Raw genomic sequence first — 18,591 nt, forward strand, 5'->3', positions numbered from 1 at the left:
CAACAAGGTAGCCCCTCTGTAGATAGAGGTAAAAATGTAAGAATGGCATTCCTCTTTTTTTTGTTTTTAAAAATTTTTGTATGCCTTTGCTTTGGCACCTGTACATGTAGCACTCAATCCTTAAATGTTGAAGGGATGACAGTGAATCTGGATAACTTGAGCCCAGCAGTCAAAGCACGATGGTTCATGATAAGCTTTCGGGCTACTCATGAAAACCCCTTTGCTTGTAACCAACCCTGTGTAAAAGCAAACAGTGCATAGCTCTAAGCCCTACTACCAAGTACCCGCCTGGAGAGAACGCAGCAATATATCTGTGAACCATTCGACAGTACATCTGAGCAAATACCTCTCACTTTTGATTGAGAGATCAGATCCAAAAATCGGCTGATAAGCAAGGATATTTTAGAAAAAAAAAAAAAAAAAAGAGGCAAACCATACCTTCTTTTCACCCCAGATCTTATTAACTGTGTGCTTGCCTCTTCGGGAACTTGCGTCGTCAATCACATCGTCGTGGACCAGACTGGCGGTGTGGATCATTTCTGCAATTAAGGCTATGGAGCGCTGGCTGGCTTGCACATCTCTGATTAACAGAAAGCAAGGCTGGTAAACAGAGAGACGCTGCCTAGAATGTCCTCAGCACTCTCCTCTTGGGAGAACGGGACATTGGATCTAGGATCAAGAATTTAGGTTCTCTAAGAGAAACTGTCAACACTCGGGCTTCCCCGCAGAGCATTTGTTTGCAGAACACATACAAAAACGCGGGGGGGCAGACCTGGCAAGAGTTTATTTGACGCATTCCAACATTCAGAGCTGAAATGTGTGTAGTAAACCAAAAAGGAGGGGAGGGGATTAAAAAAAAAAAGGTAGGCTGAAGAATCTCCTTCATGTTCCACAGCTGGCTCAATCATTTCAGTTTAAACAAGGTTATATTCAGTTCCAAGGGCAGATGGGGAATACAGGTGAGAATCTGTCAGAAGTGCAATGGGAACAGTTTTGGCACTGTGAATTAAGCCACCGTATATGACACTGGCATCCCATACTGGAGCAGTGGCTTAAGTCCCAGCTGTTCCTTTTCTGATACAGCTCCCTGCTAATGTGCCTGGCAAGGCAGCAGAGGATGGGTCCCTGGCATGTACATGGCAGGTCTGGATGGAGCTGTAGGCTTCTTGCTTTGGCCTGGCCCAGCTCTGATCATTAAGATCTTTTAGGGAGTACAAGAAACTGTCGAATTTATCTGGACAATAAGATGCTGGACTCTATGCATCATACATACTTGCAATGAAAGAAGCATGACTGCATATGAACTGTAATACTGCAATAAGGTAGAGTAATCCACCATGGGGGGAGGACATGGGGAGGAGTTGGGGAACCTCAGAGCCTATGAAACAGTGTCATAAAATGAAATGTAACGAAAAAAAAATCTTTTAGAGAGTGAACTAGTGGATGGAGAGCTCTCTGCCTTTCAAATAAACAAGGAAATACTTTTTCTTGGTGGGGGGATAAGATATATGGCATTATTAAAAGCTTTTAATATGGCCTTAAATGGTTACCATAATAACTACTTCAACAATCAAAAAAGGATTTGCATCAGAACCTGAACTTTTTTTGTTTCTCTAGTTTAACACCAAGCACAGGATAAGTGCTCTAAGAAGACACCCAGATGCTCATTTTATATCACAAGTTGTATTCCCAGGTTTTCTTTTCTTACTTGAGACCCAGGTAAACAGAGAGCTTCTATCCCCTTGGTCACTGGCCAGATGTCAGCTATGGTTCCTAGACCAGGATCTGGGAAGGCAATCTGAGTCACCCACATGTTGGCAGAGCCTATGTGCCTGAGCCCCCAGCCTCTGTGCCAGCAGGGGCTGCAGTCGGAAGCTGGTGCCAGGCACCAACACGAGGCATGCCAACAGAGAACACAGGTGCACTACCAGGCATTCTAACCAGCAGGCCCAACACTTGCCCACTTCCCCTTCCAGTTTCTTTTTTATCATCATCATCATCATCATCCATAGGGAGTATTAAATCTAGATTTCAAAGAAGTAAAACTGCAAAAAAATAACCAACTGAACATTTTGAATATGAAACTTGATGCCTAACTTAAACACACTAACCAAATGTTTCCTTTATTGCAATTTACCTCTTTTCAAATATCACCAGTTTATATCTCAAGAAGACAGAAAAGGGACAGGACTGTTTTAAGAACTTTTGCTTTGCCAATCAAATGTGAACATCTGAAGAACACTAGTGCTCCTTCTAACTCCTCAGACACTGCAGAAATGTCATGAGCATTAACAAAAGTCAGCTACCTGAGAGAACAGGGATCTAAACCAGAAGCTGAACCAGTGAGGGAGTCTCTCCTGATCCTGCTTTAAATGTGACATGGAACTATGACCCTGAGCAGGGTTCTCTCACCTGAGCCATGGCATTAAACCTTCCACCCAGAAATCAGGGAGGCGGGTGCTGCTGCTTATCTAGGAACTGCTCACAAGGATAACAGTTCCTCGAATTTGCTGATCAGAACAGATTCTTCCAAGGGGGCTGGCAGAGGAGAGCAAAGGCCAACAAGACAGCCAGATCACCACAGAAAACCATGTCAGGTCAGGTGGGAGGCCCCTAGCTCGTGTCAGACTGCCAGGGTTTAAGACTTCACTTTGTTCAGGGTTTACCAGCTGCCTGCTCACGCACAGCCCCGAGAGGCAGCAGGTGACGGCTCAAGGATGCGGGGCTCTGTTTCCAGGTAGGAGATCTAGACTGAGAGCCGAGTTCCTTGGCTTTGGTTGGACCTAGCCTCTGCTGCAGGGGAGGCATTTGAAGGAATGAGCCAGTGTCTGTCTGTCTCTCTGCCTTTCAAATAAAAATGGGAATAAAAAAAAAAAAGAGAGAGAGAGAAAGAGAGTAAGAGATTAAAGAGAAACACTTGGTAGAGGAGAAAACAGAAGCTTAAAGCTTTCCTAGGAGCTTGCTCTGAGGGGGACGTTGTGGTATCAAGGGTAGGACCATCGCCTGCAACATCAGCATCCCATGCAGGTGCCATCAGCATCCCAAGCAGGTACTCCCCATCCAGCTCCCATATGGTGGCCTACAAAAAGCAGTGAAGGAGGGCCCAAGTGTCTGTGCTTCTGCCACTCATCTCCTAGCTCCCAGTTCAGGTTGGCTCAACTCAGGCTCTTGTGGCCATCTGGGAATAAACCAGTGGATGGAAAGTTCTCTGTAACTCTTTCAAAGATCTTTGGATTTTGTATTAGGAACCTTCAATATTTTTCAAAGACATGTATAACGCTCTCTCTTGTTTGAGTTGAATGGAACAGCAAAAGATGGAGGCTTCGGGCCCGGCACAATGGTGTAGTGGTTAAGGTCCTCGCCTTGCACGCCCAGGATCCCATATGGGCGCCGGTTCTAATCCCGGCAGCCCCTCTTCCCTTCCAGCTTCCCGCCTGTGGCCCAGGAGGGCAGCCGAGGACGACCCAAAGCTTTGGAACCCTGCACCCACTTCGGAGGCCCGGAAGAGGCTCCTGGCTTCAGATTGGCTCGGCTCCAGCTGTTGCGGCCACTTGGGGAGTGAATCATCGGACGGAAGATCTTCCTCTCTGTCTCTCCTCTCTGTATATCCGCCTTTCCAATAAAAAAGATAAAATAAATCTTAAAAAAAAAAAAAAAAGATGGAGGCTTCTACTTACTAAAGCCACCTTTTAGAATAGTTTCTCAGCTGACTTTCCATCTCCTAAAATTGACACTTTTAGAAGGCAGCAGAATTCACTTTCACAACGGTTCACACCTCTAGCCTCTTTCAGGCATTCCTAAATTGGGTTGTGATGCCAGGATCATAAATTATGACAGTAGCCAGGGCTCTGGCTGGGGAGCTGCAGTGTTCACCCAGGTTCTGGAGTCCGGTGCTTTAATTTGAAGATCTTGACTCAGAGATGTCGCATGATGTTGATGCCTTGATGTGTTACCACCGACACAACCACTGTCATTTTGCACGGTCAAAGGATGGGCAGATGCATTCAGGACTCCTAAACCCGACACAGCCTCTCCCTAGGATAGCCTAGGGGAGATGTTTTCTGCTCTTACCAGATGCCTATTTCTTCCCTGTGCAACTGGACTTCACTGTGTGTTGTGCTGCTGCTTATTCCTAGCGTGGCAGCCCACAGGCATGGATGATCAACATTTAGAGATAACACAGCGATCTCACACTCCCTTGAAGATGCCCTGTGTCACAGCTTCAGAAAGCTGGCTGCCTTTCTACTTCCTCCTGGGAAATCGCCGCCACGCTTTCTCTGCTTCTGGGAAGGGTGACAGGGAAGTGGCATGAGAAAGAGGCAACCACATCCACCTGGAAGAGGGTGCCAGCAGTGTGCAAGGATCTGAGAAGCTTTTTGCTGCCATTGTTAATGTAATTTTTCATAATGAGGAATGTCAAACGTACATAACAAATGAAATAACACAATGACCATCTCCCAAACCCTGAATGTAGCTCACATGAAATTAAAAAAAAAAAAAAAGCATAAACAAAAAAATACTTTTTCCATATTTATATTAATAGAGAGTATGAAGTTCTTAAATTACAAGTTGGGGCCAGCACACATCACAGGCCTGTGAAGCCGGCATTCAGTATGCGTCTTGGCTACTCCAATTCCAATCCAGCTCCTTGCTAATGGCCCAGAAAAGCAGCAGAAGATGGTCCAAGTGCATGGACTCTGCCGCTCCAATGGAAGACTTGGATAAAACTCCAGGTTTCAGCCAGGCCCAGCCTGGCTTTTGCAGCCATCTGAGCAGTGGCCCAGTGGGTTGAGGCTCTCGCTGCCATTTGTGTTGGAGCCACTGAGGGTGCCCACGAAGCCTCACATGCTGGGGATGTGCAGAGAGTTGCTGACAGGGTCCAGGTTCTGGCTTGGTGCAGAGAGACTGGGAGTCACAGGATCCTCACTATTACGATGTGATGAAACAGTCTGTTTTTCCAAACTGGATGAAGACACCCAAGGCTGAGGCTGGCTGCTCCATCCTGGCAAGCCCGGGGCCAGAGGAGGCTGTGCATCACGCTCACAAGCCCTGCAGCCCTCCCATCACGATCATCACCAGCTTGTCAAAGTCTCCACCTGCTCAGGGCCTTCCCTCAGTGGAAACTTCAGACTCAATCTTCATACCAAGTAGGTGTACATCAACAGAACCACTGCCTGGGTTTCAGAAGTGGGCACCTCCTTGGGTGCCGGCCGCATGGCCTGTTCCAGGAACAGCTGCTCAGAGAACCAGAACTCCCAGAAGCCAGGGAAGGTTCCAAGCACGGCAGGAGTCTTCCCAGGAGAAGCTCCTGACATCTCCCTGAAAAGTTACCACCTCTGGCTATAAGATTGCTATCACACCTGGATTCTTAGCCTGATGAGTGGCCTAATTGTTTAGTTAGCTCAGTAAGTTATTAAATAAATCTAATGAGTGAATGCTTATCTGTTGTGACAACTGCATTTTACCCAGTCACCTCACCTCAACTTTGGAAACCGGACTAGTTGGATCTAAGGACATCTAGACAACAAGATCAAGATCAGAAGATCTGCACACCACATACCCCAGGGATTGTTGGCAATGGTACTCGCCTCCCACACAGGGGGATGGTGCCAAGGTCAATGCTGACAGGTGCCCTTCACGAGCCTGCTAAGCAGGCTGGCTCTGGCAGGAGTGAGACTCAGGCTACTGCAATGCTCCTGCTGTCAAACAGTACCAAGCACAGCAAAACCCGTGCATATCTGCTTATCTATTTTTTTTTTAAAAATTTCTTTATTCAGGCACAGAGAAGAGGGAGAGACAGGATAGAGAAAGCTCCCATTTGCTGGCTTACTTCCCAAATGCCCAAGTGGCTGGCGCCAGAATCACCATCCACGTCTCCCTTGTAGGGGGCTAGGAATCAATTCCTTGACCCATCATCCCTGCCTCCCAGTGTTGACGGAAAGTTGGAGTTGGTAGCTGGAGCCAGAGCTGTGGGTCTATTCCAGGTACTCCAATGTGCATGCAACATGGCATTCCAACCACCAGGCTAAACACCTGCCCCTGGGAGCCTACTGTGATGTTGAGCTGGATTCTTAGACCGTCAGTCCGGCTGAACTCTGTTCCCAGTTAGGTTCTCGTGGAAGCAGACACTGAGATGAAACTCAAGGCAAAGGATGCCCAAGGGCCAGAGGAGGCAGTGATGGCCTTGGATACCCCATAGGGTCCTATGGGTACCTGGGGGTGGGCACCTCAAGGTGAGAGGCTCCTGTGTAGTACTGAAGTCCTCCAAGGAGGTGGAGGATGTGCTGGCCCACAGGAGCCAGGCACCCACGAGGGCGGCCAGGCGAGGTGGTCTCCACTGAGGGGGGCCCCCGAGGGGAGCCGTGGCAGATTCCACTGCAAGCACCACTAGAATTCCCATCTGAGTCACATACTCCATGCATCACTCTACCCGACCAGGTATGGTGAGTACCAGGAGACAGATTTTCAGGGTTCTGGCACACATGGAGAAAATACACTAACCCTCACCCTAAAATCCCTTTCCAAGAAAAACCAGAAATACACAAAAAAAATTCTGCAGTTTCTACACTTGATCTTAGCCCAAAGGCTGAGAAGTGATTGCGCGTTCAGTTTCTCAGGGTTCACAGGCCTACCTGAGTCAAGGGCCTCAGAATAGTCCCTAGTAACTGCAAAGCGTCACAAAGGAATTGAAGGACTGAGGGTCCTTCTCCCACCCCTTCTTTACTTCTGGAGATGTCTGCATTGTTGTTTTCTAAAATCTCCTCCAAAATTACTGTTAACCTATCAGTACACCTGAGAAGCCAGATGATAACATCTGACACATCCCATAGGAGCCCTTAAAAATAGTTTTTCAAGATTTATTCGAAAGAGTGACAGAAGGGCCCACTGTGATAGCCCAATAGCTAAATGCTAACCTTGCATGTGCCGGGATCCCATATGGGTGCTGGTTTATATCCTGGCTGTTCCACTTCCTTGCCAGCTCCCTGCCGGTGGCCTGGGAAAGCTATAGGGGATGGCCCAAAACCTTGGGACCCTCCACCCATGTGAGGGACCCGGAGGAAGCTCCTGGTCCCCGGCTTTGGATCAGCTTAGCTCCAGTCTTTGTAGCCACTTTGGGGAGTGAACCAGAGGACAGAGATCTTTCTTCTATAAATCAGCCTTTCTAGTAAAAAATAAATCTTAAAAAAAAATAAATAAATAAAAAGAAAGAATGATAGAAGACAAAGAGGGAGGGAGAGGGAGAAAAAGAGAGGAGGAGGGGGAGTGGAAAGACAGAGAAGGCGACAAAGAGGGAGGGAGAGGGAGAGAGACAGAAAGATATCTTCTATCTGCTGGTTCATTCCCCAGATGGCTACAAGAGCTGGCACGGGGCCAGGCTGAATCCAGGATCTCCATCTAGGTCTCCAGTATGAAGAGGATGGACCCAATCACTTCAGCCGTCATCTGCTGCCTTTCCTAGCACATGTGAGCAGGACCAGAAGCACAGAGCAGCCAACATTCTGAAATGAACTGTGCACGTCCCAAGCTGTGGCTTCCCCTTAGGTGCCACGGCACTCACCCAATGACGCAGGGGGTGTTGACTTTCAAATAGTCAAGCAGATCTAGCTCAGTGACTCCATCACCAACGAGCAGGAACAGGCTCTTCTACCACTGGGCAAAGGGACCGGTGGCCCTAGCTGCCTTCGAGGCCCGCTGTGGTCCTGCTCCTCAATCCTGAGCTACTGTTTTCATATACAGTCCCTCACTTCTCTCCACAAGTAAAATCACAGTGGCACAGCCCTCCTTTAAATGGCACAAAGGGCCCGACGTGGTAGCCTAGCAGCTAAAGTCCTTGCCTTCAATGTGCCAGGATCCCATATGGGTGCCGGTTCTAATCTTGGCAGCATCACTTCCCATCCAGCTCCCTGACAGGGTGGCCTGGGAAAGTAGCAGAGGACAGCCCAAAGGCGTGGGACCTTGCACCCACGTGGGAGACGTGGAAGAAGCTCCTGGCTCCTGGCCTTAGCACCAGTCGTTGTGCTCACTTGGGCAGTGAATCATTGGATGGAAGATCTTCCTCTCTGTTTCTTCTCCTCTCTGTATATCTGACTTCGCAATAAAAATAAATAAAATCTTAAAAATATATATATATAAATGGTACAGAAGTAAGAGTGGGCTCAAAGGCTACTGAGAGCATGCTCCTGGGAAGTCAGCGTGCCCCACAAGCTGGGGCTCAGAGAGTGGCATCTCCTCGACTACTGCTCCCACCCCAGAGCACACCACAGCTGCCACTTCTCTACTTCACAGCAAGTGCAAGGCTGTCTCACTCCACTTTCTGGGAGAGCCTGGGCCTGCAGCTCACAGATGGCCCTGCAGAGGGCAACGCTGAGCTCACTGTCACCCAGCAGTGTCTTGTCTGGGAGACCACAATTTCTGTAGCCACTTTAGCGAAGGGACCTGACAAGATGCTCATCTGCGCGGCTAACAGGTGAGATTTGGAGCACCTGACACATTTCTTTCCTGCCTTACCTCTGAGGGCGGTGAGCAGAACACAAGACTCTACACCCAGAATGACTGTACCCAACCACAGAGCGGGAAAGAAAGGCTGTCTGGCATTTTGAGGGAGTCCTTTCTCCTTTAAGATTTCCTTATTGCTAAAACTGCAAATGGTTCAGAGTATTTTTAAATATTTGAAATGCGAACGTTGAGGGTTGAGGGTGGAAGGCGGGTCAGGGGTCACAGGAGGCGAGGTCCTTGAGGGAATGGGCGGGGCTGCCCAAGAGCACTGCATCCGCACACTCAACCTTTGGACTGGCTGCTGCTGCACACCCAGAATGACTAAATGGGTTGGCACTTCCTGGCACTCTCTACTTCCCAACAGGAAGACCAAATTTGGCCTTAGGCGTTTTTCTAACCGGTGGATTTGTAGCTGAAGTTGCTTTGTCAAGGGAAGGTGTTTAGAAAGTCTGGAAGAGGAAGAGGCCAGCTGAGAGCCCAAAGCACTCTGGGAGGCTCCCCTCGGGCTTGACATCTGACCCAGAGAACCCTCAGGTTCCTTAAGGGTTACTTTAAAGGGGAAGGGGAGGGTGACGTTGGCGCGGAGTGAGCCACTCACCGGGAGTTGTTGTGATGGACGTTACAAGCTCGGGCCATGAGCACCACGACCACTGGCCGGAAGGCTTTCCCCTTCCCGTCGAAGTAGTACTCCGACATCTCCTTCAGCTCCGTTGTGGACACGAGCAGCTCCTGCCAGGGAATTGCACTGTAGGTCAGCGACAGGTCTCTCACGAGGCGTTAGGTTTTAATTGCATGGCACTCCTTTTCAGTTGGGAAAAGCCATCAGACCACTCAGCCGGCCAGGACTGCACTGTGGCCAGAAAGCTAACGGCCCCACCCACTGGAAGCTAGACAATGCTTGGCCTAGCGCCCATGGGGCAGGGGTGGGACGTCTCGGGGCTAGCACAGATACTGCCACCTGCCCAACCATCACATACCAGCTGACTCCGCAGGCAGGAGGGGACAAGGCACTAGGTGGCAGAGGGACTCAACATGGACAGAAAAGGGAGCGTAGAGGAAAACGACAAGAGTGTGGGAGCTCAAGCAGCAGGACTAGGACACACCCTGGGTGGGGCGGCAAAGGGAGCTATGGGGCAGGAGGATGACCAGTGCCTGATGGGTAGCAGCAGGGGGCCAGGAAGTCAGGCTGGGACTTGAGGTGACAGGAGACACCTCCCGGATTCACCTGGCTGTGAGGCGCAGACACCTGGACACACATGGATACTTAGAACTTTGGTGTTTCCGGGGACAATGCTATGGTGTAGCGGGTTAAGTCACTGTGACACTGGCATCTAATGTGGGCACAGGTTCCAGTCCCAGCTGATCCATTCCTGATCCAGCTCCCTGCTAAAAGACCTGAGAAAGCAGCAAAAGATACCCTAACCCAAGTGTTTAGGTTCCTGTAGCCACATCGAAGACCCAGAAAAAGCTGCTGGCTCCTGGCAACGGCTCCACCCATCTGGACAGTGAACCAGATGATGAAAAATCTGTCTCTCCCTCTAAGTCTTCCAAATCTTACCAAAAAGAACCAAATCAAACAAATCAAACCAAATGTTTCCAACAGAAACCAAAAGTTTGCCATACTATGGTCTCTATCAGAAAAACTTAAAAAAAAAATTATGAAAATTTCCTTTTACTCAACGGAAATGTTACAACCAAAACCACTAACCTTCCTGATGTCCTCGTACAGGCCCTTCAAGTCTCTCCATCCGAGTTTGAAAGGATCGGAGAATTTCTCGCCGCTCCGCGTTTGACTACAGCAGCATGCCGCTGGTGTTGTGTGCTGAAACCTGGAATGAGCAAAAGTGTTCACGACTTCATCTGTTAGTCGATATTGCACTCACATGCCACACGCACACTACAGCACTTCAAGAAGTTCATGTGTGGGGTTAGCATTGTGGAAGAGTAGGTAAAGCTGCCCCCTGCTGAGCCGGCGTCTCACACAGATGCTGGTTCACATCCCAGCTGCTCCTCTTTCCAATCCGGCTCCCTGCTAATGGCCTGGGAAAAGCAGCAGCAGATGGCCCAAGTGCTTGAGCCCTTGTCACCATTACTGACACCAACCTAGAAGACCTGAATGAAACTCCTGGGTCCTGGCTTTTGCCTGGCTCAGTCCTGGATGTTATGCCCAACTAGGGAGAGAACCAGCACCCAAGATCTCTCTGACTACCCTCTTCATCTCCATAACTCTTTCAAATGAAGGAGAAAATGTTAAATAACAATCAAAGCCACACCTCACAGAAACTGGAATTAAAAGGTAAGTTTATGGGCCCGGTGCAGTAGCCTAGTAGCTAAAGTCCTTGCCTTGCATGTGCCGGGATCCCATATGGATGCCAGTTCTAATCCTTGCAATCCTGTGTCCCATCCAGCTGCCTGTTTATGGCCTGGGAAAGCAGTCGAGAACAGCACAAAGCCTTGGGTCCCTGCACCTGTGTGGAGACCTGGAAGAAGCTCCTGGCTCCTGGCTTTGAATTGGCTCAGCTCTAGCCATTGCAGCCTCTTGGGGAGTGAATCAATGGACGGAAGGTCTTCTTCTCTGTCTCCTCCTCTCTGCATATCTGATGCTCCAATAAAAAACAAAATAAGTTTAAAAAAAAAAAAGAAGAAGAAGAAGGCGAAGTTTATCTGGGGCCAAAAAAGTTGTTGAAATTTTACACATAGAAGGAAATGTTCAGGAAAAATTACATGTGAATTTCAAAATGTTTTGGTACCAAGACAAGCTTATATTTGAATCACATGATCTTTTTGAAGTTGATGATCAAAAAGTAAGCCCAAATACTTGCTGCCAATTCAGTTTGATTCTGAAAAGGTCATCATAATTTTTCAAAGATTATTTATTTGAAAGTCAAGGATACAGAGAAGGAAAGAAAGATCTTCCATTTGCTGGTTCACCCTCACATGGTCACAACTTGTCAGGCAAAGGCCAGGAATTTTATCCTGGTCTCCCACGTGGGTACAGGTGCCACGGCCCTGAACCATCATCCATTGCCTTCCCAGGCGCACTGCAGAGGACTGCATCAGAAATGGAGCAGCTCCCTGCTTGTGGCCTGGGAAAGCAGCCGAGGACGGCCCAAGGCCTTGGGACCCTGTACCCGCATGGGAGACCCGCAAGAGCTCCGGGCTCCTGGCTTTTGATCGGCGCAGCACCGGCCATTGCGCTCACTTGGGGAGTGAATCATCAGATGGAAGATCTTCCTCCCTGTATGTCCTCCTCTCTCTCTATATATCTGATTTTTCAATAAAAATAAATAAATCTTAAAAAAAAAAGAAGTGGAGCAGCAACAACTCAAAATGGAGCTCAAATGGCTTTATAAGCTATGCCACAATGCTTTCAAGCCATTACAATTTAGAAAAATATATAAAGTGCTCCTGCTATACTCCAATAGATCATTTTTTAAAGATTTATTTTTTTTATTGTAAAGTCAGTTTACAGTGAGAAGGAGAGACAGAAAGATATTCCATCTGCTGGTATACTTTCCAAGTGGCCACAATGGACGGAGCTAAGCCGATCTGAAGCCAGGAGCCAGGAACTTCTTCCGGGTTTCCCACGTGGGTGCAGGGTCCCAAGGTTTGGGCTGTCCTCTGCTGCTTTCCCATGCCACAGTCAGGGAGCTGGATGGGAAGTGGAGCTGCCGGGATTAGAACCGGCGTCCATATGGGATCCTGGTACATGAAAGGCGAGGACTTAGCCTTTACGCTACTGCATCGGCTCTTAGTAGATCACTTTTATAAACAAGATTTCAAAAACTTACAAAATCACAGACAGAACTCTCCTCATTGTATTCAGGGTTAAGGTCATATTTTATTTTATTATATTATTTCTTTTTTTTTTCTAAAAAGCACACAGAGCAGACACTGTGACACTTAGTTAACTATATAGGAGACTTACTGGCCTGGTTTCTAACAACTTAGAATAGAAATTTCCTGGAAATACGATGAAGATTTTGGGTACTCCCAGTATGGATTATAAACTTACCGTGATACATTGCACACATTTGGAAAGGCAGATGTTAAACTCTTCACAAGATTAAAATAGGGCATCTATAAAATAATGAAAAAATTTATGAGAATATTCCTGAAAAACTTGTTTACAACACTGAATCCCGTAACTGCCATAACTGTTATTTTTTTAAAGATTTATTTTATTTTCATTGGAAAGGCAGATATATAGAGAGGAGGAAAGACAGAGAGGAAGATCTTCCGTCTGATGATTTACTCCCTAAGTGATCACAATCTGAAACTGAGCCAATCCGAAGCCAGGAGTCAGGAGCTTCTTCTGGTCTCCCACAGTGCAGGGTCCTAAGGCTTTGGGCCATCCTCCATTGCTTTCCCAGGCAGGGAGCTGGATGGGAAGTGGGGCTGCTGGGATTAGAACTAGCGCCCATATGGACTGCTGGTGCGTTCAAGGTGAGGACTTTGGCCGGGTCCCATAACTATTTTTTAAAAACATATTTAGTCATATGAAAGCTAGAGTTCAGAAAGGGAGAAGGAGATTTCCCAGCACTGGTTCATTCTCTAAATGGCTGGAAAGGCCAGGAACCTGGAATTCTGCCTGCATCACTCATATGGAAGGCAGGGGCCCAAGGTGTCGTGTCATCTGCTGCTTTCTCAGGTGTAGTAAGGAGCGGAATTGGAAGTAGAACAGCCAGCTCTCATAATGGGATGCTGGTGTCACAGGCAGGGGCTTTCCCTGCTTTGCCACAATGCTTGCCCCTAAGAAGCCCAAAATTAATAATAATAATAAATTCAATGTTTATTTCTTAATCATCCATTTATGGGTAAATTGCTAACTTCAGTAAATGGATAATGTATACAAAGGCGATATTTGTTATTAAATGAAATATAAGAAAAATGGCAGAAAACAAAATAAGTACTTCTATGTGATTCTTTCCCGTTAAAAAAAAAAAGCCCAACTAATGGTTTTAAAACAACATTGTCACAGGCAGTAGTGGGGCTGAGCACCCTAAGCTGCTGCCTGTGACACCTGCATCCCATATGAGCCTGTGGGAGTCCCGGCTGTCCCACTTGTGAGCCAGCTCCCTCCTGATGTGCCTAGGAAGGCACTGGAGGATGGGCCCCGGCCGCCCATATGGGAGACTGCATGGACAGAGTTCCTCACTCCTGGCTTCAGGCCAAACCATCACCGTTACAGTCATTTGGGGAGTGAACCAGAGGATAAATCTCTCTCTGCCTTGCATTAAATGTTAAACAAACAAAAAGCAAAGCAAGCCTCCTTCCCATTTAATTGAGATTGGTCAGAGAACAGTAAAGACTAGTGTTCTTTAGATGATCTTCAATTCTTAAAATACATCAGATCTCAAAGGCATTACCAACATGCCAGATGATGAAAAGGAAAACGATTTCAAGATGAAGGAAGGAATTCACATTTACAGGAATAATGCCTACTTGAAGTTATTGCTCCTCAAGGTGTCTGGGACACAGCAGTTCAGAGTCAGTGATGTTTAGACAGACAGGGCACCGCAGGTGAAGGTGTCCCCCATGGGCGCCTGTGTGAATCCCACTGGGGATGCTGGCTTGGCTCAGCCCTGCTTCTGGCTCAGCCCCCACCAGCTCGGAGACCTGTGTGTGGTTCCTGGCTTCTGCCTGGCCAGTAGGTATCAGGGGAGTGACCTAGTGGATGGAACGATCTGCCTTGAAAAGGTAAATCAATCTCCAATAACTACAACAAACAACCTCAGATAAACACTGAAACATTGAGACGTAGTAACAGACAGAAATTACAACTGGACTCAATCATGTCATTCTCTAAGGACTGAATGATACACAGCCAGCTCTAAAGAAAGTGGGCCATAGGCATTTTTTTTTTATTTATTGAAAAGGCGGATATACCAAGAGGAGGAGAGATAGAGAGGAAGATCCTCCGTCTGATGATTCACTCCCCATGTGAGCGCAAAGGCCGATGCTATGCCGATCCAATCTGAAGCCCGGAGCCTCTTCCAGGTCTCACACGAGGGTGCAGGGTCCCAAAACTTTGGGCCGTCCTCAACTGCTTTCCCAGGCCACAAGCAGGGAGCTGGATGGGAAGTGGAGCTGCCGGGATTAGAACCGGCACCCATATGGGATCCCCGGGGTGCAAGGCGAGGACCTTAACCACTGTGCCACCGCGCCGGGGCCCATAGGCATTTTTTAAAAAGAAGTACTAAATTCACTAATCTGTAGGGACATTTGAAGAAAATATTTTGACAAAAAAGGAGGAAGTTAGTACAACAGAAAGAAAAGTTAATCTACTTATTAGTAACAGTCTTAACATGCTTTCATACAATTGTTTGATTTTACTCTCACAATCACTGGTTATTATGCTAGAATCTCAAAGTCTAGGCAAGTACAGCCTGAAAAACTAACAGGCAAACATCTACAATATACAAAAGTATCCACAGATTATGCACATCATGTGATCTCACAGGAAATGTACACCTATCCAAATACAACTTCAAAGAGATCACAGCATTTGGAAGAACATGAACCAGTAGCTACTTTGGAAAAAAACAGGAATGTAAATGTTTTCACTCCTTATTGGGGGGATATCTGTTTTTATTTTTCTCTAATGAGACAGCATTGCTTTAGACATATCAAAAATGATAGGAAGTGTTGTTTTATAACATTTATGACATGGAAGTAATTGCAATGTCCTAGGGAAACAAGTCATAATCCTCCTGTTTGATTTTACCATCATACGACAATCTGCGTGGGCATAGAGGAAAAAGCTGCCAACTATAGTGCAAGGGGCCAACATGGTTGTCCATTCCAGTCCCAGCTGCTCCGCTTCCCATCCGGCTCTCTGTTAGTGCACCTAGGAAAGCAGCAGAGGATGGCTCAAGTGCTTGGGGCCCTCCCGCCTTTATGGGAGATCTAGAAGCAGCTTCTGGCTTCAGAGCAGCCCAGCGCTGGCCGTTTTGATCATTTAGGCAATGAAGCAGCAGATGGAAGATCTCTTGGTCTTGGTCTCTGTCTTTCTCTGCAACTCCGGCTTTCAAAACAATAAATACATCTTAAAAAAAAACAAACAAACAAAACCTACTTCTTTCAGCCTTTGTTGGCAATGAGTTCATATAAATTTAGTATTTTACAATACTTACACGTAAAAACTTCTGAACAGAATGTAGCAATGGGGTCCGGCGGCATGGCCTAGCAGCTAAAGTCCTCGCCTTGAACGTGCTGCGATCCCATATGGGCGCCAGTTTTAATTCTGGCAGCTCCACTTCCCATCCAGCTCCCTGCTTGTGGCCCGGGAAAGCAGTTGAGGACGGCCCAAAGCTTTGGGACCCTGCACCCACGCGGGATACCAGGAAGAAGTTCCTGGATTCTGGGTTCGGATCGGCATAGCATCGGTCGTTGTGCTCACTTGGGGAGTGAATCATCCGACAGAAGATCTTCCTCTCTGTCTCTCCTCCTCTCTGTATATCTGACTTTCCAATAAATAAATAAATCTTAAAAAAAAAAAGAATAGCAATGACTGAGGTTGAGTTCTAATGCTGTTGCTGTAATCTGGGTAAAAGGCTAAAATCATAGGCTAATTCACAGGAGGTGTTCTTCATTATCAGGCAGTAATAGCAGCTGTTAATAGCACAGTGGTTAAAGGACAGAGTGGCTGTGTTGTGACACCTTGGTGATAAGATCTGCTCTTGAGAGATACTGCTAATTTGGAGTAACAGTGTATCTAAAGCTCTGGCTCCGAGCCCAGACACTGGATACATTTAACACAGTTATCTCTTCAATCAATCTTCTCTGCCAGTACCCTGGGGCAGTGTTTTTCAGAGGTTAGAGCAGTCAGGGAGGGATTCTGCGCAAGTTGTGAAAGGAGGACTGCACTAACAGTAGCAACAACCACCTTTCCTTCCCAGTTTTGTTTCCTATCTTCCCACCACCCACTTGACCTTGCCTCTCAGGAGTGGACCTCTAAGAAGAGGCCAGGTAAAAAAAAAATCAAAGACTTACTGACAAGTGACTTGATATAATCAAATGAGCACTGATTTTTTTCTGTTACAAGACCCGTTAAACCTAGGAGTTGAACAGGAGGGATTTCTAAAAAGATCAAGGAAAGTATGTTTTATGAAAACCTATACATGGGATTCAAGATTCTTGTCACCAAAGTAAATGTATCTCAGAACCCTCTAGTTCCACAAACTGAAGCTCTAGCTCACAGAAATCAGGATGCAGCAGAACTGTGTCAGAGAACCCAACGCGCCTTAACTATCACTGCTCTTTGTCCCTTGGACTGCACAGGACTACTGTGCCGAGACTGAGGTAACTGAAATACGCTTGAGGCAGGCACCAGAATACCAACAAATTCATAGCAAAATAAATAAATAAATAAGACCAGACACACGAGTCAGAAATACAGCTATCGACCACCAGGATGGAGGCGGCAGGGGATGGAGGGGAACCCACAGATCAAGCACTCTGTCCAGGAAAACACCTCTCTCCACTGAGGTTTTGGGCAGGGCATGGAATCCGGAAAAGGGGAGCGAAAAGTGAAGACTTGGGTAGCAGGAGCGGCACCAGATGGAGGACCCGCCCATGTGCACAAAATGCCCACAGTGGTGCAACTAGAAAAACCTGAAGTCTGCCCAGTACAATACCCAAGGGAATTCCAGCAGCGCTTCCCTCCTCTAAGACCTTTGCCCATGCGGTTCCCCACCCATACACTTTCTTCCTGTTATTATTATTATTAAGACTAGCTGAACTGCCATTCCTTTTCCGAATGTTCACCTGCAATGTGCATCCATTTGGGTACATAGCAGACTTCTAGAAATGCGATACATTTCATCCTGGTGGAAGGGGTCAGATGAGGACACAGGTTTTGGAAGTGCACCAAATTCCAGGGAAACTCAAGAGTCTTAAAGTAAACGTGGAAAGGGCGGGGGATGCGGGGATTTGCAGACAGCGGACACCCGCAGTATGGCCAGCTCAGGCCGACAGGGGGTCCCTGGGTTTTGCTCAGTTACTTCACCGTGCGGTCCTAACCCGAAGAACACACTGACTGGAAACACCGCGGAATGGTCCGGTGGCTATCCACTGTAGGGACAGGGAGTCAGATCGGGCTGGGTTCCCGCTGAGACTCTGGAAGCTGCTGGACGACTTTCAAAATGACCCCAGGATTTCTCTCCTCCGCCCTGTCTCCTTCCAGTGCCCTCCCAGCCCCATCCCATGCCATAGGTATGCCTCAAGTCCGGCCCCATCCCCAGCACCAGCCTTCTCCGCACAACCTTCCCCCGCCCCAACTATTCCAGGCCAATCTGCCTCTTTCCAATTTTGGGGAGCCCAAGGGCGTGGGGTAGACCTGTCCAATACCTGTCCCGGGGGGGGCGACTCCCAATCTGCAGATTGCTTCCCGCCTTCACCTGTCCACTGTCGGGGACGTCCTGACCACACCTGAGTCCACCGCTTTCTCCCCCGGTCCCTTCCACCACCATGCTCCCTGCGGTCCCACGGGGCGCGCCCTAATCCAGGCACGGGTGCATCCCACCCCACGCGCGATCCCGACCCCACCCCGCGGGGCTCCAGGCCCCCCAGGCGTCCCCCTCCACCCCGGCGCACGTGCTCCCCGCTCCCATTCATTCCAGCGCGCGCGGCTGTCATTGTCGCCGTGACCTCTACGGCCTCCTCAGGCGCCCGCCTCCCGACCTCACCTGCGCGCGGCCGTCCAAGGGGGCGCGCGACCCACGCGGCCCCACGCCGCCACGGCTGCCGGTCCCCGAGCCCCGCGCCGCCGGTCCCCACGAGCACCCACGCAGCCACCGCCACCAGCGCCAGGCCATGGTCCGGCTCCGAAAGTCGCGGCGGGCCGCCAGCCCCGCCTCCCGCCGGCGGCCCTCCTCCCTCTCCTCCTCCTCCTCCTCCGCGGACCCGGAATCGGAAGCCTAGGAAGGCCCTTCCGGCGGAGGGCCGGCTCCGCCCCGTCGTCGCTGCGCCGGAGCCGAGGAGCCCGGAGGTCGGGGCTGAGGCGGCCGCTGGTGCCGGGGCTCCTTGCACCCCCGCCTCTGACTGAGGAGGTTCCTGGGTCGGGAACCCTTGATGCAGAGACAGTCGCGGGTG

The 18,591-nt window shown here is 48.6% G+C and overlaps 1 protein-coding gene and 1 pseudogene across 1 annotated transcript in view; both read right to left on the reverse strand.

The window, feature by feature from the left end:
• The window catches only part of PDSS1 (decaprenyl diphosphate synthase subunit 1), a 34,049-nt gene extending 15,735 nt beyond the window's left edge, over nt 1-18,314 (reverse strand). Inside the window, exons 1-5 of the mRNA XM_040988135.1 lie at nt 18,186-18,314; nt 12,512-12,576; nt 10,205-10,325; nt 9,095-9,225; nt 439-580 (exon numbers count right to left, since the gene is read on the reverse strand). Of these exons, the coding sequence (XP_040844069.1) occupies nt 439-580; nt 9,095-9,225; nt 10,205-10,325; nt 12,512-12,576; nt 18,186-18,314 (588 nt within the window). The remainder of the gene's footprint in view (nt 1-438; nt 581-9,094; nt 9,226-10,204; nt 10,326-12,511; nt 12,577-18,185) is intronic.
• Nucleotides 6,420-6,598, reverse strand: LOC121161624 (annotated as a pseudogene).
• Nucleotides 18,315-18,591: the final 277 nt, after the last annotated feature.

The sequence above is a fragment of the Ochotona curzoniae genome, unplaced genomic scaffold, assembly GCF_017591425.1.
Source record: "Ochotona curzoniae isolate NIBS_2020 unplaced genomic scaffold, NIBS_Ocur_1.0 contig_4797, whole genome shotgun sequence".
Taxonomy (NCBI): Eukaryota; Metazoa; Chordata; class Mammalia; order Lagomorpha; family Ochotonidae; genus Ochotona; species Ochotona curzoniae.